The sequence below is a fragment of the Ruditapes philippinarum genome, unplaced genomic scaffold (genome assembly GCF_026571515.1).
Source record: "Ruditapes philippinarum isolate M1 unplaced genomic scaffold, ASM2657151v2 ctg6070_1_1_1_1, whole genome shotgun sequence".
Taxonomy (NCBI): Eukaryota; Metazoa; Mollusca; class Bivalvia; order Venerida; family Veneridae; genus Ruditapes; species Ruditapes philippinarum.
The window spans coordinates 30,182-50,599 of NW_026860329.1; the positions used below are offsets into that span (position 1 = coordinate 30,182).

Genomic DNA, 20,418 nt, shown 5'->3' on the forward strand with positions numbered 1-20,418 from the left:
AGAAGTCTTCAAATGAAGAAGAAATAAAAGAGTCATGTAGAATAGTTAATCTCGAAAAACCTAAGAATAAGGAAGCTTTAGAAAAAATAGCTTCAATGAATAAAGAGAATATAGAAGGTGTAATCCAAGGGCATTGGAGAACACTGAGTTAGAACAGCAACCGGCTAGATCTTCTGTTGACACAGACAGTAGGGATCAATGGATATAACTAATTGAAACTGAACAAATACATAAAGAGTTTTTAAAAGATGATAATCTTTAATTTATTTTATCTTCGAAGAAAGAAAATAAAAGACCTCCTTGGACTAGGATAGCCAATAAAGTTATGTTTTTAAAAGATTCTGATCCAAGTGTGATAGAAAACGATTACATTAATAACATATTGTATAGAAAATGGTAATAGAATAAGATTAAAAAATAACATATTGTATAGAAAATGGTACACTATTGAGGATTGTTATCAGTGGCAGTTGATAGTTCCAGAAAATATGAGAAATAATATTTTGACTTTAACACATGACAATGGAATGGTAGTTCATTAGGGTATAACTAAAACTAAATATAAACTGCAGAAGTTATTTTATCTGGTGAGCAGCCAAAAAGATTGGTGATATAGTTGTAAAGTATGTCAAGCATGGAAATTGTTATTTACAAGAGCCAAAGCCAAAATGAAGCAGTACCAACTTGGGTGTCCTATGGAACAAGTAAGCCTTGACTTTTTTGGACTTTGCCTTTGTCAAATTTAGGCAGCAAATTTATATTAGGTGATATTGACAATTTCCCTAAAAGGGTGGAGTTATATCCATTGCCGAACCAAGAAGCTAAAACTTGTGCTGATATTTTTATTTCCAAATTTGTTAATAGATTTGGGATCCCAAGACAGATTATAACTGATTAAAGGAGACAATTTGAGTCAAACGTATTCCAATAGTTATGAACTATTTTAAATAGTTATAAAATTAGGTGTTCTCCATATCATCCAAACTAATGGATTTTGTCAAAGAAATTTTAAAACTCTGGCATACATGTTATTAGCAAAAGTCGTTGATTGTAACCAAAGAGATCGGGATTTCACTTTTAGCTTACATATTTTCTGTACAATAATCTTCAGGTTACACCCACAGTAAAATGATGTTAGGTCAAGAACCAATTTTACCCGCAGATCTATTGTTTGGTGCAGATAAACCCGAAACCGAGGTAGTTTCGCCAAGTTATTTCATACAACAAAAGCATGTTATCAGTAGTAATATACACGAAATCGCGCGTCATAATATTGACCATCGTACAAATTCAATTTCCTGCGAGATCGGTGATAAAGTATGGCTGACTAAAGAAATGAGAACTAAAGGTAGAACACCTAAACTAGAGAATAGGTGGGGGCCCTTTGAAATCAATGAAGTGCTGTCAGGCCTTAAGGTTCAAAATCGTTTCAAAATTTTCATCACAATCGCCTTAAACTAGTCACTAACAGAATGTAAAAAGCAAATAGCTGCTAAATTGTAACAATATTTTCAATATTTGTATCTTGTCGTATGCCGAAGTTAGCAAAAATACCCTTGTTACCTTATCTTGCAAGGAAATTTGCTTGTAGAGAGTGCTGTGTAGGTTATGACACAACGTGCCATGGGATAGACATATCCAGGACAGGCATGAAAGAAAAGTGGCATGCAAATATGTTTATGGAAAAGAATATCCTGTGTGTCGTTCCAGGAATTCAAGAAGACATGAATGAGACACAAGGTTATAAATACCGATACTTACGAGTATGAATGTATTCATACTCCGCCAGACTAATGCATTGATATTGGAGAACACCCAGATAATGTAGATAGCCAACAGGTCAATGTAAATTTGCCAAATTATCACACGTCCTCTGACAATTTAATACCATTTGGTAATCCTCGAAAACCTGAAGGAGCTAATGAAAAAGTTAATGTACAGGGGTACACTTCATCTCTACAATTTTCATCTTCTGTAGAACTACTTACCTCAGTTCCATATTTAAACACTACCATGGTGTCTTTTTGTTCAACATCAGATCCATTGTTTACTACACCTAGCTTAGATTATCTTTAGACGAGCATGTTGGTCAACATTCCTCATCCCTATTTACGCCATTTGCATCTGCTAAGCCTAGTTCAAGTGTATCTGTGACATCAACCCCTGAGTCAGCCCAAAAAGAACCATCACAATTCTTGTCTACCCCAGAGTTAACTTTAAATTTTCATCGCTTATGTCAACTAGTGATGCTGGATCCACGCCTATTTCACGTAATACAACTTTACACGTGTGTCATATTCAATTTATACTACTACAAGATATGTGCCAACTTTACCCGTATTACCAAAATTTCAGCAAATAGAATATAAAGATAATTGCCTTGTCAAAATCAAGAACATCACTCTTGAAGTTGACAAACTCGTGCAGTGTGTAATTTTGAGTATATAATGCATGATTTCCGCATATATCTGAGGTGTGCTCCATCTGCCCATATCAACACCACTAATCAAGGAGCAGCGCATCAGAGCTCTTCAATCGGGGGAAGATGCAGCTAGTTATTTACGCTTTTAAAGGTACGACTGTCATATTAAAGGAGAAGGTGCTCTTTGCTATTGGAGATGTATATTGCCAGGAGACTTGCATAGTTCCAAATTCTTTAGAAACTGCAGCAAATGCAAAAGAGACAAAACAACATCGGTTAACTGTAAACACAGCGAATGCCATCCATATTTGTGAAAAGCTGGAATAGACAGAAATTTTAATCGCGTTGTGACTGTGTAAAAATAAATAAATAAATATATAAATCATTGAAAGTAAATTAATCTTAAAACAGAACTCTTGGACTGTAATAATTGGTTTTTCTATAGTTTCGTTAATCAAATACACGAAACAAGTAATTATAATTTACATTTAAACTTCAGTGAGAAAAAAAATTGTATTCTGTATAACCTGTGAATACCTGAAAACATTATTCATTTGGTGTCTTCATTCGGGAACATGACATTCTACAACAAAGTGTTAATAACTATAAACTAATGAACTTTATGTGAACTTGGACATGAAAATGTACGGACATTTAATCTGAGAAAAAATATTGTTGCTACGTGTATATACATATTTAAAGGGAGACACAAGGAAAATTTTCATTTTCTTAGTTTTGAATTTTTCATTCATTATTCTGTAAATGCCCTCAAAATGAATATATTAGACAGTCAGTCAAAGGAACAAAAAATTTCTCCATATAAATAATAAAATGGTGGTTTCTTAACTTGACCCGCGTGGGTCAGGTTAGAGCGCTAGTATTTCACAATAGTTGTCAAAGTGAACTCTGGAAACGTTAAAGAACATGTCAAATGAATGACTTGGGCTTGTTTCAATCATACAATATCCACAATATCTGTTAGTGTAACTTCAAGGGTTTGGTCAAGTCACCTTACTTGTTTTAATTTATTTGGTGATTCTATTGGCGTCTAAATTTTGTTCAGCATATATTATACGCTTCAAACCCGAAATATAAAGAATTTAAACAGAAATTCATGCTGAAACTTCATGAAAAGTCATTTTAGCGTGATTTGTATTTATCTATTTTTCGAGTACATAAGATCATTTTAATATTTTTGTCATTATTTTGCCTGAATATCTCTTTAAGGTAATCGATTATGAATTCTGGAAATATCAGTAAGTCGGTTTATCTTTATTCTTAATTAATGTATATTTAAAAATTTTAGTAACTTTATAGGTTGTTAAAATCATTGATAACAAATTCTATAACATAGATAATAGTAAGTCGCATAATCTCTAATTAAATTGTAGATAATTCAGTGTAACGTAACATAGGTGATGAATTTTTGTATTTACAAAATAACTTGTAATCTTTATTTAACAAGTATTCAGAGAATGTTCATGATTAAATTGATTAAGATATTGTATCAATTTTTCTACCACATTTCAATATGAATAAATTCAAAATATTTGATTATTTTAGCGTAATTATTTTATTATTATTTTTTAAGGGTAAACTTATGTATAAAAATGAAGTAAGAAATAAAAAGACGATGTTAAATAATGTACAAGTTCAGGACGAAGGGACAAGGGGCAGTAATGTGAAGTTATGGTCATGGCATGATTATATGTAAGAATAGTCATTTACAAGGACATTTGTTAAAATTGTGAAGATTATTTATATTTACATAATTTTTGTATATTATATTTCCGTAACATTATCATGTCAGTTCAACCTAAAACATGAAAACTTTATCATCAATATCACATGTTTTGAATGTATGTACATGTACGCAATGCGACATGTGACTTTTTATGTTGTTGTTTTCTATCGTACATATAGTTGTGTTTCAGCGTCATCAATAAACTGTTTAAGTTTACCCTTTGTCACATTCTTCCAAAATTCTTTACAGCTGACATTTTGTATTATTATTTATTTTCAAGTTATATTCCAGATTTCTCCGCTCAGCTGTTTTCGTGTATCCATTTTCTTGGCAAATGCGCATGCTCCGTGTCAGGTCATAGCTTATTGTATGGATCATAAATTTCTACGCACCCCTTTTTCACCAGGGTCAGTGTTACTCACGGCGCTGCCCAGTATCGGGTCAAAAGGATCCTCTATGCATGCCCGGGTCAAATTCAACGGTTAACTTCAGTTGCGATCCAGGTTTCCTAGAGAGCAGCCTCATTCTGTTTACTTTTAGAATTAAATAATTATTTTTGATCATTTCACCTGGTTTCTTGCATTATATTTGCCGATTAAGTAAATTTTTCAATAGTAAATGTTTGGATGAACTTTAATTAAATTTTCACACGTTGTCATTTTCGTCGAGGTCTGACAGCTGAGAAAGGTAAGACACTGTTAAATAGTCAAATATTTGTTAAGTATTTCTCATATTCTATTAACTGTAATTCGCATCTTAAATAAATTTACTTGCTGAGAACCAAATATTTCTTATTATTGACTGGTCGGCTTGGTCGATCGTGACGTGCTCTCATCCGATACCAGGGGAGAGTCTTCAGTCTACCCGACTCCAGGGAGATATCAAGGCCTGCCTACGTCAGGAAAAAATTAAAGTAGACCAGTATAGTCAGCCCCTGTTATGAATATCTAGACTTAGTTTCTTCTCCACCAGCGCGCAAGTTGCAATATGATTACAATGTAAAATTTTAATGGAACTCAAATGAGGTCCAAAAGCCTAAATACGTAAAATTTGAATTTATCACATGGATCAGGTTGGCCAGCTAAAACAAAAAAGTGACAATTAACAAAAACACTCGTATCAATTTTTTAAATCGTATTTTGCGATATTCAAGCTCGATTTTTGTCTCGGTGCAACGCATTCAATAACAGGTCACTTCTTACAATTAGTTTTTTCCCTTAAAAACCGGAGTAAGCAAACAATCTGATCTGAAATTTTGCACACATGTATTGGTATAGACCTACGTCAAATGGAGCAAAAATCTCAAAAAAAAAAATCTATTCCCGTCATGTCAAAATACCTCAGTGGAGTCACTTTAATGTTAAAAATGTTCGATACATGTACTGTTCTCAGGTGAAAGTACTACACAAAACATTTCTTTTTACCTGATTTGATTGTTCTAGGTTTGTCCTTCTGTTGTTTTGTATCTTTGTATCTTAAAAAAAAAATGACAATCATGGGACAACTTTTAGATTAAATAAAATAATCGAATTATAGATAATAAGCAATCCGATACTTATTACTTAACGAATATGTTTCCACCATTATTTTGTCATATCTTGACTATGTCATAATGCTAGCATGACATTATTGCAAAACAAAAATAAAGAATTTTTTTTTTGCCTCATCTCTATGAATTATCTTTGCTACGATTTAAAACCCAAGCAATAATAAAAAGAAATGAAACTGATCAATTTATTCTTTTTTTTGTAAAATATGACATTATAAGGAGTCATATACTGAAGGAAAACGATTTATTCGACATATTGGTGTTATATTAAAAATGATACATGTGTTAATTATAGCCTTTGGATCGCACCTTCATAACCGGTAACAACTCTTACAGCTGTTAAATCTTTATCATTTCCCGTAAAGAACTGATACGACGGTCAGAATGCGATTAGTCGCATGATTATCGTCGGAAACCCCCGACGGTTTCACTAAGTGTATGTTACATCCTTATATGTAAATTAATGGAGGTCACGTGACATACGCTCACACACCTTTTAAACTAACATAGCGGAGAGGAAGAACATGTGTCTCTCACGTTTATACTACAGGTCAGGTTAATATTTGAAGCGGAAAACAAAATGCGCAATTATAAAAATGACATTCTGTACTTGATGAGCTGCTGTCTTTGGTATCCATGTTTGTTTTGTTCTACTTAAAGGATGGGTCAGGTGACAGATCATGTGTTACTGATGACGTACCATTGCGTTATAATTAGAAAGACCAAGTCAGCTTCGGAGATATTTCATCATTTTGTTTTATAGTATTTACCAATTTTAATTTATTTTTTGTAAAATTATCGCATTTACCATCAAATCAAACCTGTCTGATATTTATTTGTAAATTACTTACATAACATACAGGATCTTTAAATATAAACTTAAATCAGAGCCTGTTCACACATTTGCAGGGCTTCATGGAAACATCGAAGCGTCTTCTTTTATAAGTTCCTAGTCTACGACAAAATCTGTACATCGACTGTTATTTCATCATCATCATCATCATCATTATCTTTTAATTTTACATATTACATTTGTAACAATATTTTGGTTTAAAGCTACATGCCTCAAGATGAGTCAAAATATTGTAATAAAATTAAACTTAAGACTAATGTACTAAGATATAAGGAAAAGTAAAAAGTTTCAAGATTCAAGTAATATTTTCCATATTATAAGCGATTAATGACTGATTTTTCAGTACTTACAATTATAATTCTACTGCGTTACTAATGCAGTAAAGGCTATTTATGCATATTTTGACCACTGTTTGGTAATGTGCGTGAATTGAACGTGCCATTGCTGATGTATAAATTGTTTCCACAAGATTACACATTCAAATACATTTTCAAAATTTTCATGAAAATTGGTGTGAATCTGGAGGCTTGCTTCTTTAAATGTTTACAACGCACTGACTGGGTGTATAGCCAAGTAAATATAATCAATGGTAGTGTAAACATGTAGAAGATTATATTTATGCAATGGAGTGTTAAAAGTATATTCAGGGAAATTCATGACAAGAATATTAAAATGATCTTATCTGTTCAATTCACGCTAAAATGACATTTATTACGAATTTCTGTATAAATCTTAGATATTTTCGGTTTTAAGTGTAAATATATCTAAATAATTATGTTGAACGAAAATTAGACGGAGTAGTTTTAAAAGAAGTAATGTGACTGAACAAACCCTGGGAGTTATAACAGATATTTTGATATATGATTTAAACAAGTCTAAGCCGTTCATTTGACTTGTTCTTTAATGTTTTCAGACTTCATGTTGGCAACTATTGGGAAATTTTAACGCTCCTAACTGACCAACGTGGATCAAGTTTGGAAAACACTTTTTTATTCTTTATAAGGAGAAAAGTTTTGTTCCTGTGACTGAGAAGTGTATTTATTGTGAGGACATTTAAAGAATAAAGACTGAAATATTCAAAACGAGGAAATGAAAATTTTGCCTGTGTCTCCCTTTAAGTAAATTTCGATATGGAGATAAATGTGGAAAATTTGGACCTTAAAAGTGAAGAGGAAAAGAACACATCGGACGATAAAATTGTGGTTTCAAATAAGATGTCTCATGCAATAATATTAAAGAATTTATTCATTGTAAGTTTTGCATGTATGTTACAATTCAGTGCATATCATTCATTTGCAAATTTACAAAGTACATTAAATAAAGAAGACGGTCTTGGAACTACAGGTCTTGCATTACTGTTCGGTGTTATGGTGCTTACAAGTCTATTTTTAGCCCCGATAAGCATGGGAAGAATATCTACTAAGTGGATAATGACATGGTCGATGTGCACGTATATAATCTACACGGCAACCGGGTTTTATCCGACCTGGTATACGGTCATACCTGCGTCAGTTATTATTGGCATAGTTAAGTATCTTACAATTTTATAGCACAACCATTTTATATCTATTCCTAAATCATGATATATTTTTCTTTTAAAAAACAAAATATGTTAGTGTTGATCTTAGAATACTTGTGATACACTAAGTTTTTTATGCCCCCGAAGGGTGGAAAATTAAAATCGAACCGTCCGTCTGTCTGTCAGTCACTCAGTCTGTCAGTCCGTCATTCCGTTATAGACAGTGGTGGTCGTGTCCGCTCTGAAACTTCAGTATGCATGAAAAAATGTTAATTTTTCTTTCATGTATGGAATAACAATATATGTATTGTGTGTCGCGAACAAGACTCGGGGTCCTACGACTAAGGTCAATGTTACTGTGAGTTCAAACTTTGTCATTTCTTTGTTGTATAAATATAGAAGTTGGTGGTCGTGTCCGCTCTGAAACTTCAGTATGCATGGAAGGATTGTAATTTTTCTTTCACATATGTAATAACCATAGATGTACGGTGTGTCGTGAACAAGATTCAGGTTTCTACCACTAATGTCAATGTCACTGTGGAGGTTCAAACTTAGTCATTTTTTATATTATATAAATATAGAAGTTGTGGTCGTGTCCGCTCTGAAACTTCAGAATGCATGGAAGGATTCAAGTGTTTCTTTCACATATGCAATAACCATAGATATGTGGTGTGTCCAAACAAGACTCGGGGTTTCTACGAGTTAGGTCAAGGTCACTGTGGTGGTTCAAACTTTGTCGTTTGTTATGTTATAAAAATAAAGAAGGTGGTAGTTGTGTCCGCTCTGTAACTTTCGTATTCATGAAAGGATTGTACTATTTCTTTCATATATGAATTAACTATAGATGTATGGTGTGTCGCGAACAAGACTGAGGTTTCTACGACTAAGGTCAAGGTCACTGTTGGGGTTCAAACTTTGTCATTTTTTGTAATGTAACCATAGAAGGTGGTGGTAATGTCGCTCTGGAACTTCAACATGCATGTAGGATTTTAACTTTCTTTCATATATGAAATAACCATATATATATATGGTGTGTCGCGAATACGACTCGGGTTTCTACGAGTTATGTCAACGTGGGGGTTAAACTTTGTCATTTTTATGTTATATAAATATAGAAGGTGGTGATCGTGTTCGCTCTGAAACTTCAATATGCATGAAAGGATTGTAATTTTTCTTTCACATTAGAAATAACCATAGATGTATCGTGTGTCGCGAAAAAAACTGGGGTTCCTACCACTAATGTCAAGGTAACTGTGGAGGTTCAAACTTTGTCAATTTTTATACTATATAAATATAGATGGTGGTGACTGTGTTCGCTCTGACACTTCAGTATTTTTGAAAGGATTTTAATTTTCTTTTATATATGAAATAACCATAGATATATGGTGTGTCGCAAACAAGACTCGGGGTTTCTACGAGTTAGGCCAAGGTCACCGTGGTGGTTCAAACTTGGTCGTTTTTATGTTATAAAAATATAGAAGGTGGTGGTTGTGTCTGCTCTGTAAATTCTGTATTGTACTTTTTCTTTCACATATGAAATAATCATAGATGTATGGTGTGTCGCGAACAAGACTGCGGTTTCTACGACTAAAATCAAGGTCACTTTTGGGGTTCCATCTTTGTCATTTTTTGTTATATAATTTTAGAAGGTTGTGGTAATGTCCGCTCTGAAACTTGAACATGCATGAAAGGATTGTAATTTTCCTTTCATATATGAAATAACCACAGATGTATAATGTGTGGCGAACAAGGCTCGGGGTTCTACGACTAAGGTCAAGGTCACTCTTGGCGTTCAAACTTTGTCAATTTTTATTATATAAATATAGATGGTGGTGGTTATGACCGCTCTGAAACTTCGGTATTCATGAAAGGATATTTATTTTGCTTTCACATATGAAATAACCATAGATATATGGTTTGTTGGGAACAAGACTGGGGTTTCTACGATTAAGGTTAAGGTCGATCTGGGGGTTCAAACGTCGTCAACTTTGATGTTAATATTCATATAGGCAGAGACTGTCGTGTCTGCTCTGAAAGTTATATGCATGAAAGGATTATATATTTTTCAACATATGAAATTATCAAAAATTTATAATGTGTTGGCCTTAAGACCCGTGTTCCTACGCCTTAGTTCAATGTCACTGCTAGGGTTTAAACTTTTTCAATATTTATGTTATATACATATAAATGGTGGTTGATGTGCCCGCTCTGTAACTTTAATATACATGAAAGTTTCAATTTTTATTTAAAAACATAGTCACCATAGATGGACAATGTGTTGTGAACAAAACCCAGGTTTCTTTGTCTTACTTAAAGGTCTCTGCTGGGGTTCGAACCACGTCAATATTTACCACCATATTTAACATATAATAGGTGGTTTATAACTAAAACTCTTCTGGTGGCATTTGTCATTTTAAAAATTTGTTTGAAACGCCGTGTGAATTATCTCATTTATTGTACAAATTAGATCGCAAAGAAACAGTCTGTGTTCGTTCAAGATATAACAGATTATAAATGAGCGATTGAAAGTAAATAAATACAGAAAATGAAATTACATGAATTTCAATTTCAACTTTGAATAATGCACATGTATAGTTATAGCATTGCGATGATGGCATAAGCCAGGACATTAACATATTAAACACAGACACTAGTACCTAGTAAATAAAGTAATTATTTATACATGCTAATCGCTATTATGAAAATGCCTTTTTTTCATTTTTTTTATTTAAAGAGCAAACGTTTGTATAAACGCATATTATTTGTAGGTGCCGCTCATTTTTGGTTGGCAATGCCAGCGTATGTTATTGACATTGCTAAGGGTTACGCCCAAATTACTGGCACTGTGGATCAGGATAGAGTGACCTTCTTTTTTGGTATTGTTTTTGCTGCAATATATACAAGTAAGTACATCAACATTATATTATGAAAAAGACGAATAACTAAGTACTCGAAGCAACGTGTAAAAACTCTTAATTCAAGTTGTAAAACATATCGGATAAAAACTTGGGGAAATGAACCAATACCTTTCCAATTTTCATTCAAATAAAATATGCCTTAAACTATGATAATTATTTGTAAATATCTACTGGTTAAGAGGATCTCCAATATAACTAATAACGTGATAATGACGCCATTCACTATCAAATAGGTAACCAAAAGATATTTTCAAATACTGTAACCCAATTTTTATTCGCGAATACAAATTTTCGCGTTTTGTCGAGGTCGGACATATTCGCGAATATTAATTTTCGCGTTTTCTTGATTTCCGAATAAAAAATATTCGCGTATTGGAAAGTCCGATTGGGCTGTAAAATCCATTAGCCGAATATTAATCTTCAATAATTGAGGTCATTATCGGTGTCTTAAATGGGATTAACAATACGCTATCCTTATTTTGTATTGGTAAGTGAATTGTGATCACAATTCAGCAAAACATTTTCTCTATATATGTACATGTTCGCATCGTTCGTCTTCATTTCTAAACATGTCGTTAAAAGGGTGGTTGATAAGAAATAAACCCTCAGAATGCAGGGATGTTTCGGCATCGTTTTTGCCTGATCATGATCTGGAAAGCACACCAGAAAAGAAAAAAATGATTAAACCGGCAAACGAAGCTGTATTTGAAAATTTTATCACAAAATCTCCAATCAGGGATCGAACCCACGCCGAGAAAATTATGTTATATGAGTCCGCAATCTAACCAACTGAGCTATACAGGCTGTTAAGTTTGACGGGTAAAAATCGATACTAGTATGAAACCATCTTGTATTTCACTGTAATTATGTACACCCAATACCATTTTGTGATGCTCGATAGGTTTATACCACCTTTGTCTTATCAATTCACTCAAACACTTATTTTATAGGATCCAAAAAAAAATAAATAGCCTTTTGTGATGCTCGATAGTTGCCCCACTTTTGTCAAACGATTTATTCAAAGAAAATTAAATCTGACACATGCTCCGTATAGTACCCTATACGGAACGTGATTGACAAAAGGCCTACAAGTATTTCATAAATTGTATTAAAATGTGGATGTTTTTTTTTATTGCTATATTGACATAGAGTTCTTTTGATATTTATAAAATAGTAGTAGTTTACTTAGTTTGTGTTTTTATTGCTTTATGGCAATATTCATAACAATTCATTACTTCCTAACAGGTGCCCGTAAAATTCAAATATATCCGGTCAAGTAGCTTTGCATGAACAACGTCTAAAATAAAAATGTCTCTCCAATTTATTCGCGAAATCGTGCGGACATATTCGCGCAAACAAATATTCGCGCTTCGTGGCCATCCGCGAATAAAGCGAATATTAATTGGTCGCGAATATTCGTTGGGTTACAGTAATGATTGTCATTGCTTTGGAAATTTGAAAGATTGTGTTCATCGTTGTGATATATATTGCATAATCTTCTATTTCTTAATATCACCTTAATACCATTAAGTTTGCAACTTCCGAATTTCCAGTTGTTATCTTCCCTCTAGACGGTCCTACTTAATAAATTATGTATATGCAATGAGTCTCATTATTACAAATACACATCAAATTTAATTTACTGTAAAATATGATGGTCTGTTTATTATTGCACAATTCCTGTACAATTTTTGCATTCCTATGTTACTGAAATATTTACGGTGAAATTGTACAAGCAATAAAATAAAACTGATAAAGAAATAAAGCAAATTAACCTATAAAATCGCTTATTGCCATTTTAGGTAACATATGGGGAAACCTTTTTTCATCTATGGTATTCAGACAGGACAGTACTAACGAGACGTTGGAGAGTAAAGACATTCATTGTGGACCTTCATATTGTCCTTTCAGAAAATATAACATTTCAGCTATTGTTCCGCCTTCACAAACGCAGGTTATATATATAGTTGATTTCAAACACTTAGACATTCATCGTTACAATGTAATCTTTGAAACGATAACAATGTATTACCTAGTCTGATGATATTCACATAGGCTTACACCATGCTATGTTACTTTTAGTAAGGATGCATTACTGCTGTTAATTCCCCATCATTAAAGCTGTTTTGTCAGGTCGAGAATTTACCTCATTTATTGGAAAATTTATTTACGTTTTTATCATTAAATGATAGTGTCATAATAAACTGTTATCTAACAGTTTAAACGTTATACGTATCTCCACACTAAAGTTTACTTATAGTCAAACTAAACATTTTTATAAACATAGCTATTTGTTTCTGGTGGTCTTTACGTTATTGTTCTTTCAGTTAGATCATTACACATGCCCTATTAGAATTTTTCTGATCCACGCAATTCCTTAAATCACTGTCCAGTGATTCTTTATGACTGCTTTTTGTTTGGCCCACTTTCTCTTTCAGTGACTAGTGTCTCTAAAGTTATGAATCACAACGTATGCTTTATCATTGTAGGTGTACACATTTACAGGATTTTGTTCAGGAATAACCGCCTTTGCAATATTGTTGATGATCGTCTTTTTGACCAACATAAGCACTGACAGCGGAAAATCGCATAGTGCTTGTAGACAAAGTCGAATGGTGGCAACACACATGTTCCGATCCAGAGACCAACAATTACTATTTTGTTCTTCAATATTTAGCGGTCTAGCAAGTGGATTCCTTATTGGAGATTTTACAAGTGTATGTAAAACGTGCTTAATCTTAGTGTTTTTATACAAAATAGGGGAGCTATTTCTTGCTTGAGTGGAAATTTTCTTTATTCACTTTCTTACTGCAATACAATGTTTTGGCAAAGGATCCAAGCTTATTTGAATAACAAATGTGATATATTTGTTTGATATATATCTTATCACTTTTTATCTGTATTTATCAGGTTTTTTTTGTTTTTTTTTGTCAAGCGTAAATACCATGGTTTCAATTGTGTGAACTTCCGGTTGTTTCTTATCTGTTTCTGTTAAGCAGTCAACTATATAACTTGTTCTAGTGGGTATAAGTTTAAATATATCATTTGTATTTCTGATTTCAATAAGAATTATAAACAAGATCTCAGTTACATTAAACTTCCTACTTGCATTTTAGGGAAATGAATATATCAAATGGACAAACTCAATATTGGTGAATATTTCTCATAAGTACTAATTCTTCATATGTTTCAAAACTGATACAATTGCTTTAAAAGAAATGATCACAATACTAATTATTGCCAGAATAAATAAAAATAAGTATATGAAGATTAAATTAAAACTTTGTTGTTGTTGATGTTCTTGTTAGCTAAATTATGTAATTATATGTGTTATGCTTGTCCTATATTTCAGGCATACATTAGTTGTCCATATGGGATACAAAATGTAGGATTTGTTATGATAACATTAGGAGTGAGCCAGTCTATATTCAGTGTTGTATATGGAAAAATAAATCAATACATTGGTCATATCGCAATATTTACCTTTGGTAAGTGTACCATTAAAAGAAATTTGCAGAACTATACAACTTTTCTCCTTTTGTAAATTGAATAACTAAGACTTATTTCAATTCAATATATCAACAATATCTATTATAGTAATTCCAAGTGTTTTTTCTACTAGTTACATGACTTGTTTTAAAACTACTCGGTTGGCGTATATATTTTGTTCAACGTTTACATATATAATTACACTTCAATCCCAAAATATATATAATTATATAGAAAGCCATACTAGGACTTTTAAACATGTCATCCGAGCATGAATTGAGTGAATAGGATAAATTTAATATTTTTGTCATTCATTTGCCTAATTATCCTTTTAGAGATCCTGTTTGTTGTAATTAAGGTTGGTACGACACTGAAGTGAAATTTTATATATGTATGCTTCTAAAACAGTTTCTAACATCGACGAATATGTAAAATAATTACTGCAAATATTTGTCAACATTAAATGCAATCATTAAAATATATGTATTCATTTCTTATTGAAATAATTGACTTAGACTTTATAGAAGATTAATTTCTAATTACCTCCCTTTATTGACATTGAAATGTAAATTCTATTCTGTAATATCTTTACAAATAATGCTTTTTTAAACTTACAATATTGATAAATCTTCATTTTGAGCATTATATTTATGATAAAAATCATAAACAATTTGGATACATGATCTTTGTATAATTCTTAGTTGACAGGATGTTTTACTTTTAGGTAAAAGGATCATTTGATACGTACAATTAATTGTCTTGATTAAGCATTCTCACATTGACAGGGTATTTTGGTATTTCTTTGATATTAGAATATATTTATTCCAATTTAAGGTAGTCTTACTCTAATGCTTTCCCGTCAAAGAATTCTAACATCTGCCAATATCGTAATATCGGTATTCAATGATTTTTGGCCGGGTTGCACAGGTGCAATTTCGGGTGGCGGACGGTGATTAAAAAAAAACAGTTTCCTCAGCAACTTCTTATCACAGCCTATTGTATTTTGCATACACTATTAACTAGTAGTCCCATATCCAGGGATTTGATTTCAGGTCTGTAGCTCATCCACTTCCTGTTTACCGACTTAGTTAAATTTTAGACATTAATGGTCAATGATAAGAAATATTTGTAACATTTTTCTCAGTAACTGCTTATCACAGCCTCTTGATATTTGGCAAACATCATTAACTGCTAGTCCCATACAGTGGTTATCGATTTCAGGTCTGTTGCTCATCCACTTCCTGTTTACCGACTTAGTTAAATTTTAGACATTAATGGTCAATGATAAGAAATATTTGTACCAGTTTTCTCAGTAACTGCTTATCACAGCCTCTTGATATTTGGCAAACATCATTAACTGCTAGTCCCATACAGTGGTTATCGATTTCAGGTCTGTTGCTCATCCACTTCCTGTTTACCGACTTAGTTAAATTTAAGACATTAATGGTCAATGATAAGAAATATTTGTAATAGTTTTCTCAGTAACTGCTTATCACAGCCTCTTGATATTTGGCAAACATCATTAACTGCTAGTCCCATACAGCGGTTATCGATTTCAGGTCTGTTGCTCATCCACTTTCTGTTTACCGACCAAGTTAAACTTTTGATATTAATGGTCAATGGTAAAAATCTTTTGTAACATCACAGCATCATGATATTTGGTATACAAATGCAACTCGACCTTTTCTGTTTTTGAAACAGTTTATAGGCGGAATTTAGAAACAAGCGATTAATGATGAATGATTGTAAATAATCTAATGCCTAAGAATTTGTAAACAGAATCTTCCGGAAATAACCGATTTTTTACGTTTTTGGCGGGATAGCATTACAGTAAGAATGCCTTAATTTTTTCTTTGTGACAGGTTCAGTGGCACAAGCCTCATTTTATATAACATTGTTGTTGTGGCATCCATTGCCGAATCAGTCATTTATAGTACATGTGCTTGCTGCTATTGCGGGCATATCAGGAGCAGCAATTGAACCAGTTATAACAGGTATTTGTTAGGGATAGTAGTCAAGTACAAAAGCATACAGTTACCACTGCTGCACATGTTGGGCTGTCTTTAAAATTTTTTTCTCATATCATGACAACGATACAATTTTATATGGGAAACTGCGTAACCGAAAAAGAAAATCAAAGTATTATGTGTAAAAATGAATTGTCATCCATATATATTTTTTACACTGACTTATTTTATGCTTAAAAAATCATTTTATTATTATTTAAAAAGTAAACTTTAAGCAGTCTTTATTATCTATGAGTGTAAAATGCGAGTTTAAATACGAATAGTGATTAATCAGTATAACTAATACATCAATGAAATTATTACTTGTAATTGTACAGTTAAAATTTTACATAATTCCATCCTTTCAAATATATCATACACAAAATAATTTGATCGATTCACACCACGTTTATAAATAATGTACGATAGATCAACGTTAACAAAAACGTAATTAGTGGCCAAGGCATACAGATCTAACTCATTTCACAGGAATTGTAAAGATGCGAAGAAAAGCAATATGAGAGATGTTTTACTTTGATTAAAATAAGAAGATACTCCTACATCAGAATTCCCTTTATCCCAAATATTATTACGTAGATGTGTAGCAAACATTCTCGTTTATTTGCATTTGCACTTTTGAATGCATTCGCCATATGCATAAAAACCGTAAGATAATAATAACGACAATTATAACCACAAATTGTATTTGCCGTGTATTATGCTAAATCTCAAAAACACATAAACTCATTACACTTGCATTGACAGACGATATTTTTAGCTTTTACTGAAAACGTCGTGTCCGTTTACTATTTATCATGCACTGCTTGTCACTTTATCATTTGTATAGTCAGATTTTGTTGACATGTCAATTATGAATACATTAAAGCACTCATATAAATATCTGATCCCACTTCGGATCTGTCAGTGTAGTTAGTGTATGTGAATTAATTAATGTTTTGAAAAGTCATATATTTTAATGTTTAAGTCGTCGTCACATCTACACATAAGAAAGCAAAAACAAAACAAAAAAAACAAAAACAAAAAACAACAAAAAGAACATGCACCTACGAGGTTTACAACACGTAGGACATTTAGAATTATAGTATTTAATCCTATTGCGCTTTAACGCTCAGTATCATTATTTCGAGGACACAAATTAAATCACGTATTACTGCATTCATCTCATTGAAGTTTCCGAAAATCTATCGAAGAGTAATATTTTTTGTGCATTGGCCATATAGTCAGTATTCAGTTGACAGGTTAATAAAAACAAACAATGGGTGAATATTCAAATGTTTGGTAAACAAACTTTATTTCACTCTCGATGAAACTCATTGGAACATAAATATCTCTAGTTATTTTTCCCCCCTAAACATTAGACTTATTATCTTTAAATTATCTATTTACACCGCTACTGCCAATTTATAAAGTTTTATTTATTAAAATTATTATAATAAAAAAGCAAATATGGTGTGTTATTGATTCGTCATATAGACAAAAGATGTAATCCGGAACATGGCATATGTGGGGATGGCCAAGCTTATCTCCAGGTAAAAACTTTTACCGTAAGAACTATCGGTGACAATAGTTTAGTCTGCCTGTTGCGCTTTTTTCGAAGCTGTAACTGTAAAATTCTCTTCGTATCCCCGGAATCAAAAATATTCTTATTTACTAATTATATATGACGTTTATACTGAGCCATATAACATATCAAATATCTTTATAAATACTATCCAAAGCATCTCTATTTTTCAGCTCTTCATAACCTTTATTTTGTCGAGAACAGGGACATTGCTCTATCTAGCTTTCGTCTTCTCAACTCAATAGGATGGGCAATATCCTTCGGATACAGTAACTGGCTGTGCTCAAACGTTAAGATGTACATACTGATTGGTGTATTACTTACGTCTTTAGCAACCAACAGTAATTTATCTCGATGTGAAACATAGACAGAGGAGAGGAAGAAGCGAACAACACGCAATAACGGAATAGGATACGGTTCCAGAAGATCTGATTTCAAACTGAATGTTATAAACCATTGAATTATAGCAGCGTTTATTACTTTTCTTTGCCACTAGAAGTGCATTTGATACTTTGATATTGAGACCGCTTGTGAAATCCTATTTCAAATCATGGATAGTCCATATTTATAAACCATGTTGTGTGTGGGTTGAAACACAATTTGGATTTTGTGATAAGTGATTTTATAAATAAGCTTAACACGGGTTAGGCCTATAAGCATTTCATAATGACAGTAAGACAGTCAGATATCAATTCCATTCTGCATATTAGTCACTCCTATTTGGCTGCTTACTCATTTTCTACCCTTGAAAGTGAATAGTTCTAAACAGTTAATATGCTTTCATATAACCCCACCCAAACGCAAAGACTGTTTATGTATTTAGAAGAAAAATGAAATATGTGTAAACGGCCGGTTTTCTCAGTTTGTAGAGCTTTCGAAACTCAAGGGTTAAAATCAGGTTAGTCTGTATAATCTTCTCACCTTCGTAACATAATCATAAGGAATCACCATTGCTTAGATTGATTTGACATTTTACATCTTTTATCACAAATTTGTTACGTTAAATTGTCTATACATGTACTCTCTGAAAATCCTCGTTTAGAATTTATGGTCAATTTCCGTTTTTTCCTTAACTCACTGCATGTAGTATATAATAATACTAAAACAATGAATTTCATAGTATAGTATTGTGTCAGTTTGTGCTGAAGTTATATAGTCATGCTTGCGGTAGTTCGAACCTTAAAGATTGTAGATTGTAGTAAACATACAGTAAAGATAAAGAATTTAAATGTATTTAATTCTCTGCGAAGCACAGTTTCAATTACTTCTGTTAAACACGTTGCCCATACTACGTGAACTAATTCAGGTTTTACTTTCTGACAACTTTTTGTAAATATTTCATTCTTTTAGAAGAGGCGGGGGTGGAGGCTTAACGTGTCGAAAAGTGACACCGCATAAATATCTGTTTGCTAATTTCGCAGTCTCATTTTATGTTGAACATTTGTGTGGACTTGACTTAAGCGATATACGTCTTTTATCAGAACTATTCATGCTGTTAAAGGCGAAGACCGTCCATTTTTCCCTAAATATCATAATCGAGGTATCAATGAATCAAGAATTTTATATTTCTCTATTAAGGTCATAACATTCAGTGTATATAACCTTTACCTATTCATCACCAAATAAATGATGGAAGTAAGTAATGAAAGACGCATTAGTATGTATCTACACTTCATTGACAAATCGACATAAAAAGGAGTATTGCATGAAAGACGCAGTTACCATGTATCTACCCATCGAACCGGCTGTTCAAAGAAAGGAAACGTTACATGAAAGACGGAGTTACCATGGGCTTAACATACACTCCGGTTCTTCACTGACGAATCCACGAAATAGGATGTGAAACACATGCTAAAAAACATATATACTAGCATTTAAAGATTTCTTGATCTAGAACAAAGATAATCGTATGCAACATACTTGTATTTAAAAGCATGTTTGGTAATATAGTTAGGAATAAAATATGATTCAATATTTTTAACTGGACTACGTGAAACACATGTTAAAAAACATATATACTTGCATTTAAAGATTTGTTGATCTAGAACAAAGATAATCGTATGCAACATACTTGTATATAAATGCGTGTTTGGTAATATAGTTAGGAATACAAAATGATTATCAATATTTTAACTGGACTACGCGTTACATTTCTACATAAATCGTTTCTTTCAATTTAATATTCCTGCAAAATAAACTTATGCATCGAAAGTTGAATTAGAACATTCTGCATTCATATCGAATTACCTGCGACAAAAATGAGTATTTTTCAATATCGCTATAAATCATCATTAACAAAAATCATTTTTAGCATAGTACATAATTATGATCACCTG

General features: G+C 32.4%; 1 protein-coding gene across 2 annotated transcripts; it reads left to right on the forward strand.

Moving 5' to 3' along the window:
* Positions 1 to 7,290: 7,290 nt before the first annotated feature.
* LOC132759676 (protein unc-93 homolog A-like) lies at positions 7,291 to 20,187 on the forward strand. Of its 2 annotated transcripts, none has more exons than XM_060751486.1 (7): positions 7,291 to 8,092; positions 10,853 to 10,990; positions 12,808 to 12,959; positions 13,495 to 13,722; positions 14,358 to 14,493; positions 16,357 to 16,488; positions 18,256 to 20,187. In XM_060751486.1, the coding sequence occupies exons 1-7, from the start codon at positions 7,699 to 7,701 to the stop codon at positions 18,447 to 18,449; spliced, it is 1,374 nt and encodes a 457-aa protein (XP_060607469.1). In that variant the 5' UTR covers positions 7,291 to 7,698; the 3' UTR covers positions 18,450 to 20,187. The 2 variants fall into 2 exon arrangements, with proteins under 2 accessions (XP_060607469.1, XP_060607470.1); XM_060751487.1 differs by having other exon boundaries at positions 7,870 to 8,094; positions 10,856 to 10,990; positions 18,256 to 20,186.
* The last annotated feature ends 231 nt before the right edge of the window (positions 20,188 to 20,418 follow it).

Coding starts and splice junctions, on each gene's coding strand:
- LOC132759676 (XM_060751486.1), top strand. CDS start 7,699: ATGGAGATAAATGTGGAAAATTTGGACCTTAAAAGTGAAGAGGAAAAG. Junction 8,093..10,852: donor TGCGTCAGTTATTATTGGCA/TAGTTAAGTATC, acceptor GCATATTATTTG/TAGGTGCCGCTCATTTTTGG. Junction 14,494..16,356: donor TATCGCAATATTTACCTTTG/GTAAGTGTACCA, acceptor TCTTTGTGACAG/GTTCAGTGGCACAAGCCTCA.